This window comes from Thunnus thynnus, chromosome 6, assembly GCF_963924715.1.
Source record: "Thunnus thynnus chromosome 6, fThuThy2.1, whole genome shotgun sequence".
NCBI lineage: Eukaryota > Metazoa > Chordata > Actinopteri > Scombriformes > Scombridae > Thunnus > Thunnus thynnus.
Window position 1 is genome coordinate 32,055,955 of NC_089522.1, and position 14,020 is coordinate 32,069,974.

At 41.6% G+C, this 14,020-nt stretch overlaps 2 protein-coding genes across 3 annotated transcripts in view; both read left to right on the forward strand.

Annotated features, from left to right (window-relative positions):
- The first annotated feature begins 5,131 nt into the window (after positions 1–5,131).
- Positions 5,132–10,748, forward strand: LOC137185138 (uncharacterized). Of its 2 annotated transcripts, none has more exons than XM_067593428.1 (10): positions 5,132–5,467; positions 6,503–6,676; positions 6,950–7,107; positions 7,188–7,386; positions 7,472–7,568; positions 8,111–8,282; positions 8,800–8,852; positions 9,185–9,329; positions 10,047–10,249; positions 10,596–10,748. In XM_067593428.1, the coding sequence occupies exons 1-10, from the start codon at positions 5,193–5,195 to the stop codon at positions 10,635–10,637; spliced, it is 1,518 nt and encodes a 505-aa protein (XP_067449529.1). In that variant the 5' UTR covers positions 5,132–5,192; the 3' UTR covers positions 10,638–10,748. The 2 variants fall into 2 exon arrangements, with proteins under 2 accessions (XP_067449529.1, XP_067449530.1); XM_067593429.1 differs by having other exon boundaries at positions 5,379–5,467; positions 6,508–6,676.
- A 762-nt stretch (positions 10,749–11,510) lies between these two features.
- Positions 11,511–14,020, forward strand: part of fgd1 (FYVE, RhoGEF and PH domain containing 1) — a 46,483-nt gene continuing 43,973 nt past the window's right edge. Inside the window, exon 1 of the mRNA XM_067593426.1 lies at positions 11,511–12,577. Within this exon, the coding sequence (XP_067449527.1) occupies positions 12,430–12,577 (148 nt within the window). The 5' untranslated portion in view covers positions 11,511–12,429. The remainder of the gene's footprint in view (positions 12,578–14,020) is intronic.

Genomic DNA, 14,020 nt, shown 5'->3' on the forward strand with positions numbered 1-14,020 from the left:
AATTTGATTTATTGACACCATGATCACATTGTCTGGAGTACAAACACAAAAACATACAAAAGAAGAGCAGAACAACGGCAGCCAGCAGGTAAATGAAACCTTAAATAAAAGTTCTTCAAAAAGGCTCCTGATTTACAAATAACATTCTGACTGTAATAAGTAAATTAAATTAAACATGAGCACAACCAACACATGATGAGAGTTAAAAACAAGTATATTAGCAACCTAATTAACATGTTACAGTACCTTGTGTGTTTAATCTGTACATTGACTGAAGTGTAAAAACAAGTTGAGGTTATTAGAGGGTTGATGATGTGTCAGGCGCCCGGCAACCAGCAGAGACTCAGGAAGTCACTGCTCCTCGCCAGGAAAATATAGTCCAACTCATAAGACCCTTCATCAGTCTGAGTTAGTCATATCAAGTGGATATCTGACACATTTACAGTCTTTTTAGCATCAAATTCCCTCTTTGTGTTTCCTCGGACAGTGTTTCCCTGTTGAGCTGCAGGTGGAAGTATAGTAACAAAAAGAGGAACTTTGGCACTAAAAAGACTGTAACGTTGAAAGATATCTACTTGTTTTGACTCATCTGGACGCTGAAGCTTCATATTAGCTTCAGATAAACTTTTAAATACATTTTTTTGTCCGCCATCACTTCCATTGTAAGGTCATTATGAAGGGATCTTCCAACGGTCAGTATGAACAGCAGGAATGATTACAGCAAGAAAAACAGGTTTCAATGTTTATTTGGGCTCCTGACTGTTGTTTTAAGACACACTTGAGAAATTGTGAACTTTTCTTCTTCATTAAAGTCCAAACTAAAGGCTCACAGCTGAAGAAACACACACGATGAGGTCAGTCGACGTCTGCAGTCTCTGTTTCTACCTGCTGTTCTCCTCATGCTGCTGCTGCTGCTGCTTCATGGTGTTTCACTCAGGTTCCAGGTGAAAAAATAACAGAAGTACAAACTTCTCTCACACCTGCACACACCTGACTGATCACTGCATGAAGTCAGCGTGGTTACAACTCAGTTCTGGTCCAACAGGCAGTCTGTCTGTTAGACTCAAAGAGTTTAAACCATCACAGCTTTTCCTCCAGCAGGGGAACTCCTACCTGTCAGGTGTGTTTATCGGAGGAGTCACATGACTTTTGTCTCCTCACAACAGAGAGAAAAGTTCATCCTAGCTCTCTTAATCCCTCGTTTCCCTCAGTCACGTCTTTTCACATCTGAGGATGGAAACATATTAATGTGAAGAGACATAAACGTCTCAACAAACCTGCAGAGAAAGGTGTTCTGGGTAAATGTAGGTCACAGGTCACACACACACACACACACACACACACACACACACACACACACACACACACACACACACACACACACACACACCTTCCAAATCTCAACAATAAACTTGCGTCTGTCAAACATGTTGATTGGTTGCTGGAAGTTTTGGTGTTAAACTTTAAATTAAACAAGTGAATAAATGTTTGTTTTTATATTAATGTCACAAAAGGAGAAGCAAAGCTGACGGTGAAATATTTAACACTCTGTTGATTGTATTTTATTAATCAAATATTAATTCAGCCACAAACCAAAAACATAATTATATATTAATTAGATTTTTTTCTCTCTCTTTTTGCACACATAAAACATAAAATCCAGACAACAGAAATAAAATGTGACAGTAAAACTTCAGAAAAACAGAGAAAAATACTGAACAAATGAATAAAATATGATTTAATACAAAATATAAATCAAATGAATGAAAATAAATAACAAACATGAAGGAAAATGATAAAAATAGACAATTAAATGTGATGACGATTTCTTTTTAAAATATTCAAAATACAGCGAGCTCTTTCATATCTGTGCGGCAGGAAATAATCAAACTGCTGTTATAAGAATGAATTTGAGAAATAAATTTGAAGAAGTTGTTAAAAGATGATGGTAGAGAACCGCTCCGTCTGTCACTTCCTGCAGTCTGAAGCCTGGCAGAGCCGAGCTGAGAACATCATGTACAGGTAACACACCTGGACAGGTAACACACACACACACACACACACAGTAATACACAGTCAATCTGTAGGTGGTGGGAGTGTGAAAGAATAAAAAGAGGTGAGACTGAGCTGATGGAGAGGAAATAAAAGAGGAAACGTGAAGGGAAGACGGCTGCGAGTGTGTTAGTGAACATTAGAAATCAGACTCGACACGAGAGAAGAGAAAAAACCTTTAACCTTCACTTACAGACCTTCTTGGGTTTCTTCAAACCCAGCAGTTTGACTGACAGTGTGTGTGTGTGTGTGTGTGTGTGTGCATCAGACTCAGAGAGCTCAGCAGGTGTAGCCGAGTAGCTGCAGTCCACCAGACAGATGGCTGAAGGCCTGATTGAGGTGCAGAGTTGCTGCCTTACAGGCACAGCAGGAGATCCTGAACAACGGAGAGGAGCTTAGAGTCACCGTGAGACCCTGAGAGACTGTACTCAGGGTAAAAAAACACATCACCTTAAAAATACTATTCAGGGTCAAAAAACACTTGTACTAAGAGACTTTACTTAAGGTAAATAAGAACACACATCCTGAGAGACTGTACTCAGGGTAAAAAAAAATAAACACAAAGCCTTAGAGATTATACTCAGGGTAAAATAACACTCATACTTAAAGACTCTACTTCTGTTAATTAAGAACACATCCTGAGAGACTGTACTCAGGGTAAAAAAAATAATGCCTTAGAGATTCTACTCAGGGTAGAAAAAAAGTACACTTATAATAATAATACATTTTATTTAATGGCGCCTTTTGTGGCACTCAAAGTCACCTTTATCATACAAGATCAGTAAAAAAAAAAATACAATAAACAACAAAGCACCAGTAATAAAACATTACAATCAACAATAAAAACCGCAACAAGCAACAGAGCTCAGCAATGAGTTAGAATCGATATTGTAGCATAAAATAAGATGCGGTTAAAGTGAGTAAGCTGGTTTAAAAAGATGAGTTTTAAGAGCAGTTTTTGAGTTCTGTAATGGAGTCCAGTATGCGGATGTGAGGGTGCAGCAGAGGAGGAGACTCTGATAGACGTGCTGTGCTGAGGTTGAGTAGACCTGCAGATGAAAACCGCAGGGAGCGAGCAGGAGTGAAAGTCTGAAGGAGGTCTGTGAGATAAGCAGAGGATAGATTATGAGGAGCTTTAAATGTTAATAATAATATTTTAAAAGTTAATCCGTCGTGACACGGGGAGCCAGTTGAATCAGCAGGGGAGTGACATGTTCAGTGGACTTTGAACGTGTAATAATCTGCGCTGCAGAGTTCTGGATGAAGTGGAAGTCGGTGGATAAGTTTGTCGGGGATGTTTGCCGGGATCACACGGGACCAAAGCGTGAACTAAGACTTCCATGGAGTGTTGTGTTAAAGCAGGGCGCAGTCTGGAGATGTTTCACAGATGGAAAAAAGGCAATGTGGGAGACACTGTTTATATGACTGGAGAAAGAAAGAGTACTTGTCCAGGATAACACTAAAGCTCTTAACCTGTGTGGAGACAGATATGGTGACTTCAGCAATGGGGAGTGAATAAATATTAGTGTTTGACAGTGTAGATTTAGAGCCAATGAGAAGTAGTAGTGAATAAATGTACTTATACTGAGAGACTCTATGTAAGGTAAAATAAGAACACACACATCCTGAGAGACTCTACTCAGGGCAAAAACACCACTCATTCTGAGAGGCTCTACTTAAGGTAAAATAAGAACACACACATCCTGAGAGACTCTACTCAGGGTAAAAACACGACTCTTTCTGAGAGGCTCTACTTAAGGTAAAATAAGAACACACACATCCTGAGAGACTCTACTCAGGGTATAAAAAAAACACTAATAAAGAAAGACTCTACTTAAGGTAAAATAAGAACACACGCATCCTGAGAGACTCTACTCAGGGTAAAAACACGACTCTTTCTGAGCGGCTCTACTTAAGGTAAAATAAGAACACACATCCTGAGAGACTCTACTCAGGGTAAAAAACAGTGTCAAGAACACACATTTTTGTAGAAACACACATATCTGACGGATATTTATGTCTTGTTTGAGTTTGAGAAAGTCGCCTTAATCTTACAGATCTTTGTCGCAGCACACGAAGCTTTTAGAGATAAAATATAAACGCTGATGACAGGATGAGACGTGTCGGAGCTGAATGTGAACATGAGACTTGATGTGTTCACTGATCAGAAACAGAAACAGTTTTGAGAAACCTTCAGATGAAAGAGGACGTGACCTTAGCGTCCTCAGAGGAACCTGCTGGACTCCAGGTCCCATGATGCACTGCTGCCATCTGCTGGCTGTCACTGTGAGTTTATTCAGTCTGTCTCACACAGAGCCGGAGGTCAGATCATCAATGAACACATGAACATATGAAGGGATGAATGTTGTCAGTTTGACATTTCAGATAAAACGCACTTCTTGCTGTTTTCACTGTTTTTGTGACTATTTTATTTAATAATAATAAAGATAATAATAATGTTCATTTAAATAGCACTTATCAAAGTTACCATCACAAAGTGTTATACAGAGCGCAGGTGTAGAAAGAACAAGATGCAGAATAAAATACACACATATATAACACTAAAAGTAATTAGTCAATAAATAAAGATGATTAGAAAGTTTTAAGATCAACAACATCAGAATTAAACTGATTGTAAAATCATGAATAAATACAGATATATATATATATTTAATATATAGAATACAGAAGATAATAATAAGCTTTATTTATTTAGTGTATTTTTGCACTAAATGACTGTGTGGACACACTGTGGATTTTATCCTCCATCACTTCCATTGAAAGCACATTTGAAGGATCTTTTAATATCCAGTATGAACAGAAGGAATGATTACAGCGAGGAAAACCTCTTTCACTGTTACTATGGACACCTGACTGTTGTTTATAGACACTCTTAAAAAAAATTGAAAACCTGTCCTTTAAATATTCAAACCCACGTTTTTCCTCTGAAACAAAATCAGATCATTAATACATTTTACAAACATCAGACTGACCTGACTTATTCAAATTCTTTTTAAAATAATAATAATTAAAAAAAACAGATAAAGAGGCGTGACCCCTCATGACCTCTCGATGACCTCTGACCAGGTGAAAATCTGTCTCTGTGATTGGCTGCCAGACTGACCTGCAGACAGGTGAACATGGTCTCTCGGCTGGTCGCGGTGCTGCTGCTGCTGCTGCTGAGCGGCTCGGTGAGACCCGGAGTGTGCGCCGGTCCCGGACCCTCCGCCGACTCCGGTCCGGACTCTGAGCGGGGTAGGATGGAGCTGCGGCGCGTGTGGAGCCTCGCGGCTCAGCCCAGGTACGGAGAGTGTTGGGCGCGCGCTCTGGAGCACCTGGACTCACTCTGCAGGGACATGACGTCAGAGAGCCAGAGCCGGATAGCGCTGAGATTCACCCACTGTCACCTGAGCAGGTAACACGAGCTGCTCTCAGTCTGTATCAATAAGCTTTAAACGTTTATCGTCAATGTTACATTTACTGACAGCAGTGACTGTGAGTCAGTAAAGCTCCCGTAAAACTAACCACAACCATTTTAATATACTGTAAAATACAATATTTTGACTGCAGGAAACATATTGTATACAACAAAATACAATATAGATACAATATAAGTAATTACAGTATCTGTAAGAGAACTGCAGAGCTGTTGTCCACATTTATTGATGTATATTTTATTGTAAAGTTTTTCTTGTTATGGGGAGTTTTTCCTTTATCTGATGTGAGGGTCCAATGATAGAGGATTTTATATGTTGTACACAGTTTAAAGCCCCTGAATTGTGATATTGTGTGATATAAATAAAACTGACTTGACTTAAATGTTTTATAAATAAAAATAAACTTGGAATTCCTTCATTAAAATGTAATCTGACTACATTGTTTCTGGTTGTAGATCTTTCTAAATCATTTTTATTTACGTACTTTTCTGCTTAAAAACAGATGTTGTTTAAAAATGTCAGAATCGACCCTAAAAACACACATGATGTGTCATAATCTCAGATGTTCTTCCCTACAAGTCATTAAATCCCCCAAATTCTCAGAAATATGAGGACGTGAGCTCAGTGAACAGTAGATACTGAGTTTTACAGTCTTCTATATCTTTCTAATATTTACACAAATTTCAACCTAAATCACAATATTTTGGTCACTCAGTGTTCTATTTGTTCCTCCTGACTTTAGTTTCTGTTGAGACTAAACGCTGAGCTTTTCATATTTGTCTCAGATGGAGCCATTAAACTGTAATCACAGTCTGTTTACCGCCTGTATCTAATTACTGTATGAATTATGAGATACTCAGGACAAAAAGACAGAAAATAAATCACGAGAAATAACTAAATTCTTGAGTTAGACAAGAAGTAGTAAAATACTAGTCAATACTTTCCTTGTATGTAAGTGAATAAATGAAACATAGAGTCAGAAATATGTTTGTTAAATCTGTAACATCTGTCAGCTCAGGCAGGGATTTCCCATCATGCCCTGAGGGGTCAGAGGTCAGCAGGTGTACAGCCGGGATGGACGCTGTGGCCTTTAACACCTACACAGAGTTTTTCACCCACGCTCACTCCATCTGTCACTTCCTGCAGTCTGAAGCCTGGCAGAGCCGAGCTGAGAACACCATGCACAGGTAACACACCTGGACAGGTGAAACACACACACACACACACACACACATAGAAACACACAGTTAATGTGCAGCTAGTGAGAGTGTGAGAGAATAAAAGGAGGTGAGACTGAGCTGATGGAAAGAAGGGAGGAAGAGTGGAGGGAAGACGGCAGTAAGTGTGTAAACCTTTAACCTTCACTTACAGACCTTCTTGGGTTTCTTCAAACCCCGCAGCTTGACTGACAGGGTGTGTGTGTGTGTGTGTGTGTGTGTGTGTGTGTGTGTGTTTGTCAGACTCACAGAGAGTTCAGCAGGTGTAGCCGAGCAGCTTCAGTCCACCAGGCAGATGGCTGAAGATCTTATTGAGGCCCAGAGTGCTGCCTTACAGGCGCAACAGGAGATCCTGAACAATGGAGAGGAGCTGAGAGTCACCCTGAAAGACTCTACTCAGGGTAAAATATATGTTTTTACTCTTGGAGATTGTATTCAGGGTAAAGAAACGCTTGTGATGTCTCTTCTCCGCCTGTCTCAGGTCTGAAGTCGGTGTTCTTGGAGCTCAGCAGTGCCTCCAGGGAGCAGCAGGTGGCGCTGTCCGAACTCTTCAACAGAGTTTCCTTCCTGCAGAGTTTCCTGCTGACGGAGGCTCACAGTCTGAGCTCCTGCTTCTACAACGCTGCTGCTCTCTGCGCCTCCTTCCTCCTCACCTCCACCCAACGCTCCTCCAGAGCCAGGTAACTCCTCCCCCCTCCTCACCTGCCCAGGTGTCCTCATAATTCAGTTTCATAGTTAATGAATAAAGTGTGTGTGTGTGTGCAGGTTAGTGCTGTTGGGTCAGGTGTGTTTGAATTTCTACCTGGAGAGGAAGATCTGCCAGTTTGTGATGAGCTCAGACCATCCTGAACACAAACACATGGTCAGTATGTTCACTTAAGTAAAACTTTGAGCAACTGAACGTCCAACGATACGTTGATGTATCACCTGATGACACATTGACGTAATGCTCAACGGCATGTAGATATAACGCCCAGTGGCACACCGTCGTAAAGCCCATGACAAACAAACATAACACTCAACGCCACACCGATGTTCTCGCCCAATAATACACAGACGTAACGCCCGACGACACACCATCATCGTTAAGCCTGACAACACGCCAACATAATGTACGATACACCCAAGTAACACCTGAAAACACACCGTCGTAAAGCCTGATGACACACTGATCTAACATTCAATGACACACTCACACGTCATAAAACCCGACACACCACTGTAATATCGTAAAATCTGATTACACACACTGACATGATGTCGTAAAGCCAGATGGCACGTTGACATAATGCCTGACGACATGTTAACGAAACACCTAACTGATGGTATTTCATTTGTTTTTCTTTTTTTTTTTTTTTACAGCTGTACGTCGCAGTTGAACTTGTATTTTCTCTGTGTGTGCAGGAGCTGATCACCCTGTATGTGAGCATGTTGCGGCGGTTGATGGTGTGTGTCGGAGTGTGCGTTCTGCTGTGTGTGTGTGTTCGGTACAGAGACCCGGTGCAGCAGAGTCTGCAGGTGCTGCAGCAGCTCAGGGAGACGCAGCGCAGCCTGCAGGAGGCGCTGCAGCACGCAGGTAAGTTCGCTAAGAATGACAGCAGAGCGTTCGATCACAGCGGCCTCCGGTGGACAGTAGAGGAACTGCAGCTGCACACGCGCACGCATCAGCTCTGAGGCTGCTGATTGGTTCAAACTAGAGCCTGACAGATACCTGTAGACTCAGGTGAGCTGCAGCTTGTTCTGTCCAGCTGGAGACTGAGAGGTCAGCAGGAGCATTAATCATCAGATGTGGCTGTGCTGCCCTCTGCTGCCCACAAAACTAAACTGCATGTCCTCTTATACAGGCCTGTGTTAGAGAATCAAACTGACAGATTGAATATAAACCAGTCAGATATAATTCTCCTCTCTAACGAAGGTAAATGAAGGTGGACAAAAGGGCAGAAACACATTTTTGAGGTCGATCTTGATAGTTGAGTTTTTAATAATGTGTTAAGAACATATCAGACATGCATAACATCAAAAGACATTTTTGTTTTTTAAAGATATTTAATGGGACATCTGATGGTTGTAAAATAAACTGTGTGTGTCTGCAGAGGTTTTAGGGCAGCGGCAGGAGAAGACTGAAGAGATTCAGCAGCATGTGAAGGTGAGAACCTAAAATATAAACATCACTGTAATATTATAATATACAATCCTTCAGTGTAATTCCTGTAACGTTGTGAAATCTCTGGTTGGGGGTCCGACTGTGAGATCAAAGACAGGCTGCATCAAAATCAGGAACATGCATGAGACAAATTAAAATAAATGAAAAGCTGTTGCACTAACAGGAAGTTCTTGGCTGAATGAATTAAATGTTGCTGCTTTTCAATGTCTGATAATAATTCTGCAGGCTGTAATCATCAAAACAGGAAACGCATTTTAATACACGTCTGTCTGAATGTTTGACTGATGAGATTCAAACTACCAACTGTGTTCCAGAGAACAGAGAGAAGAAGAAGAGAGGCGACACCGAGGAGGACAAAAGAGGAGATAAGAAGAGAAGAGGAGGAGGAGGAGGAGGAATGCAGCACGCTGGTGTCTCCAATAACAGACAGTTCAGACCTGTCTCACCTCTCACACACGAGTCAGTACCTGTCTCACCTCTCAGCAGCCGTATTAGTAGTAATTTGGAGTTTGACTGTTTTAGACTTATAGTTTACATACATACATACATACAAAGTTCATGCCCATAGATTGCCTCCCCATTGTTTTACATTATAAGGGTGATGTGGCACTGCAACTTTCAGGGCTTATAAAATGCAAATCGAGTTATTACAAAGTTTTTAACAACTTTTTTTCAGTATAGTGTCATAAGTCATTGGGGCCAAAATTGGGGCAAAGTCTTATATTGAAAGGCTAATTGCGGACTTCCTGTTGGATTTAGGTCAGGGGTGTTAGTGTATGATTTGTAGGTCTTGATGAGACGAATAATTGAGCTTCGGTTTGATCTCTCTACGACATTCCTGCGGGTCGTGGCAGCCATTTTAGTTACATTGGTGGCACTATAGAGCACATTTTGGCACTTTGGGCGTTAATTTTTACATTTTATCACATTTTTTACCAGACCTGATGTGCGTGCCAAATTTTGTGAGTTTTTGAGCATGTTTAGGGGGTCAAATTTAGGGTTTAAGTGGCATAATAATAAAGAAAGAAAGAAACAAACAAACACACGAAAAACAATAGGGTGCTCGCCGATAGATGAGGATGAGATGTGATGAATCAGAAACAGCTCTGAGATGTTGAACCAGCTGTCGTCCACATACTTTTGGACAGTACTACATGATACCTGTGTGTTCTGCAGGTTGGAGTACCGACAGTATTCTCAGCAGTACAGTCATCACCTCAGCAGCTGACACCACGCTGCAGACATACACTACTACTACCCACAATGCCTCAGTGCGGAGGCCCGCTACCCACAGTGCCTCAGTGAGTCCAGGCAGACGTCCTCGCCGCTCCTCCTCTTCCTCTCCGCTGGTCTACAGCATCCTGGTGGAGGACAGACAGGTAGATCTACCTGTCTGTATTAAGTTTATTAAAGGTGCAGTGTGAAGAATTTAGTGGCATCTAAACGGACTTGGCAGGAACGGAATATAATATTTATGAGTATGTTTTAGTGTATAATCACCTGAAAATTAGAGTTGTGTTTTTGTTACCTTAGAACGAGCCTTTATATCTACAGAGGGAGTGGTGTTCATTTAGAATGACCACTAGATGCCACTAAATCCTGCACACTGGTCCTTTAAAAACACACATGATTTGAAACAAAACTGTGTAAAACAGAGAAAAACAAAGACCTCTGCATGACCTCTGACCTTTCGTCTTTCCTCCTGTATGTCATCGTCTTCATCAGCCTCGTTACAGCCTGCGCAGCAGAAGATCAGAGATTCACTGAGGAAAGTAAAACTTTGTTCTGCTGTAAAACTTTTAATCAGAATATTTTCTATCAATATGAATCAATAAAACTGAGTTTTGGGTTTTAAAGAGAGAAATGCGTCTCTGACATGTTTAACCTGGTGTTCACACATACATCACTACTGCCCCCTGTAGGGCATCAGGAGAATTACAGTGACACAAAGCCTGATGGGAGCTGTAGTTGTAGTAGCAGATCTTCATTTATCCACCGACACAACGGCTGCTTTCCATTCAGCTAACGTGGCTCCTCGCTTCCTCGCTCGCGTCTCTTCGTCGCGTCTTAGCTCCTTCCGGTGAGGATGCGTTGACGTCCTCGCTTACTCCAGCATCATTTTGAGGAGGCAACTACTCATAACACGCAGCACCTCAACTGTCAAATATGAGGAAGTCAGCTATCAATATGTAGAAATAATCAAAAGTTTCCCGTCTGAGGATGAATGAAATCTAATTTAATGTGTAAAACAGAGAAAATGAGTAATTTTGAGAGAGCAGAGTTATTCAGCTCAGAGTTGGAGCCCTCTGCTGGCGGAGAATCACGCTGCTTCAATCGTCCAGAACTTTCATTTAATCTGTTGCTTTAAACTGACTCAGAAAATCTTAAAATGTCCTGAGGAGGAGAATCAGTGGAGCTCAGACTGACTGTGTCTGCAAAAGAGGAAAAATAAAAAACCCTGCTGGAATGTTTCTCCACAGTTTTCCTTTTGCTTCAAATTTCAGCCTCAAAAAACAAAAAAAGAAAAGGAGAGAAAATGAGAAACAGACCACAGCGAGAGAGAGAGAGAGGAGAGAGAGGAGAGGAGAGGTGGGGGGGAGGGCTGGTCTGGGATCAGATGTCTGGACGGAGGAGGAGGAGTTGTGGTCTTGGTCTGCAGCTCAGATCAGATTTTCACACAAAAGCCTGAAGCCGAGCCTGTCTGTCTGTCTGTCTCTCTCTCTCTCTCTCTGTCTCTGTGGACAAACTGACTCTGGAATGAAAGAATGAAAAGCGTTCAGAGCGAAGCCGACGGAGGAGAAGTGAGGAGAAGAGTGATCTGGAGGGAGCGCTGACTCTGCACATTCAGGAGGAAACGTGTTGATCAGTCTGTGAAAAGTTCTTTGTCACTTTTCTTTCCGTCCACGCTGCGTCTGATCTGATCTCTGAACAGTTTGACCGACAGGAAACTGGAAACAGCTGAGCAGCAGCAGCAGCAGCAGCAGCAGAAGAAGAGAAGAGAAGAAGAAGAAGAGGACTGAGGATGTTTTTTTTTTCTTCTTGAATCGCAGCAGCTGAATCCTCCGCCGATGGACCGAATGTATGTGCGGATCCTCTGAAGTCGGAGACGACAGACACGAGGACGGAGATGGAGAGGAGAGCGTTTTTCAAGTTTTCTTAAAAAAGAGTGACAGAAAGGAAAGAAAAGATGGGAGAGAGAGAGAGGGAGGATGAAGGAGGAGACTCTGAGCTCCACATGGCTGTTTTAAAAAGAGACAAAAGCTGCAGTTTATCTTTGATGTGTGAAATGTTTCAGATTTCTGAATCTATCCGCTGGAAATAAACACTTGTTGTTTATGAGACACAAACTGACCGTTCAGACGAAATCCACGTTTTATTTCAAGCGGAAATCAACTTTCTCTTTTTCAGACTGTCAGACGAACATAAATATGAACTGAAACACAGAAAAAGGAAACAAGCTGAAGCTCTTCATCAGCTGCTCCGGACTCACCTCTGACCTCCGCGCAGGTTGAGGACTGTCCTACCTGTCCCCAGGTGTCCCTCTCGTCTGGCCGTCGGCATGCAGCTGAACCGGCCTCGTAGCGCCCTGCTGGGGTTCAGCCTCCCTCCTCCTCCTCCGCCTCCTCTTCCTCCTCCCTCCTTCTCCAGTCAGTTCGGCACCATGAGGTTCTCCTATCACCTGAGCAGCAGCGCCGCCTGCAGGACAGGTGAGTAAACTGCGTAGAGTAGGTGTGTGTGTGTTTGTTTAAAGGGATTCAGTTCATTGCATTTACTCCACAGAGGATACTCTTCTGTTTATGCATCAGCTGTTTTTCACACACACACACACGCACACACACACACACACACACACACACACACACTGACGTTCACAGACAGATGATAAAATTTAAGTCACTCCTGTAACGTCATCAGACTCATGATGGACAGTTTTTTGAAAAAAGGATGAAAATTGATGCAGAGATATCATCTTTTCTTTTTTTTATTCCACATTCTGCACCTACGATGATGATGATGATGATGATGATAACGATACTAATAATAACTATAAATTACCTCTCGTGCACAGTCGCAGCCCAAAACCTGACAACATGATAAAATTATGACATTATTATAATAGTTAAAAATGATACAAGAGGAAAAATTATATAAAAAAACAAATTTTAACATGGTTGAATTAACCCAAATTAAAAACCAGATTAAAGATGGTTTGTGTGCAGATCCAAGACGAAGATTATTAAAGTCTCCCTCCACTAAAAAAAATGTGTTTTTCTTTTTGTTCCTGCAGTTGAATGTTTGAGTTTGTTTTTTCATGTTCATCTGCTGAAAGTGGAAAGTTTCTCTGAGCTCATTGATAATCTTGATTTTTTTTTGGGGGGGGGCGCGGGGGGCGGTTCTGTGAGCAGGATGTGTGACATCACAACTAGTTTGGAGCCAATCGTGGTCCAGTATTCAACTTACACAAGTGTGATGAGGAAACTTGAAGCTTCCGGTGCACAAACACTGAGAATGAACTTTATTGTGAAGGAGACATCTTGGTTCAGCAGTTAAACGTCTGAAATGAAATATATTTACGTATTCAAAGGTTCTGTAATTTTTAATAAGGGAGGAGGAGGAGACGCTATTTTAAGGATTTTAATGTCATAATTATACTTTTTTCTTGTGGAAAAACCATATCAGGCACACATAATTGTTCCAAGCAGAGTATTTTTACACGTCTTAACACATGTCTGGAGGGGATCTTTAACTTCTAAAATGAATTTAGTGGAACACAGCTGGACCTCTGACAGCTGGGTGAGAGGTTGGTGTGTGCTATGCTAGTAGCGGCTAACGTAGCCTGGAGTTGCTAGCCTCCAGCAGAGACGAGGAGCTACGGAGGTCTACTCCACACCCTCCCAGGTTTTTTAACTTTTCAAACTTGTGGTCTTCAGTCCCAACTGACGCTGACTCTGTCTGGAGGCACAAAAGGCTTTAATCACCACATGCTGAGTTGGAAAATTACTGAAGTTCATCTTTAATGTTCTGCAGACACAAAGTTTTATTTTGCTAAAGACAAACAAGTTTGTTTCCTTACAAAGATCTGCAGTTAATATTCATTTTTACTGTAATCATGATTGTTTTTGTCGTCTAACCTTCACCATACCTTAGTT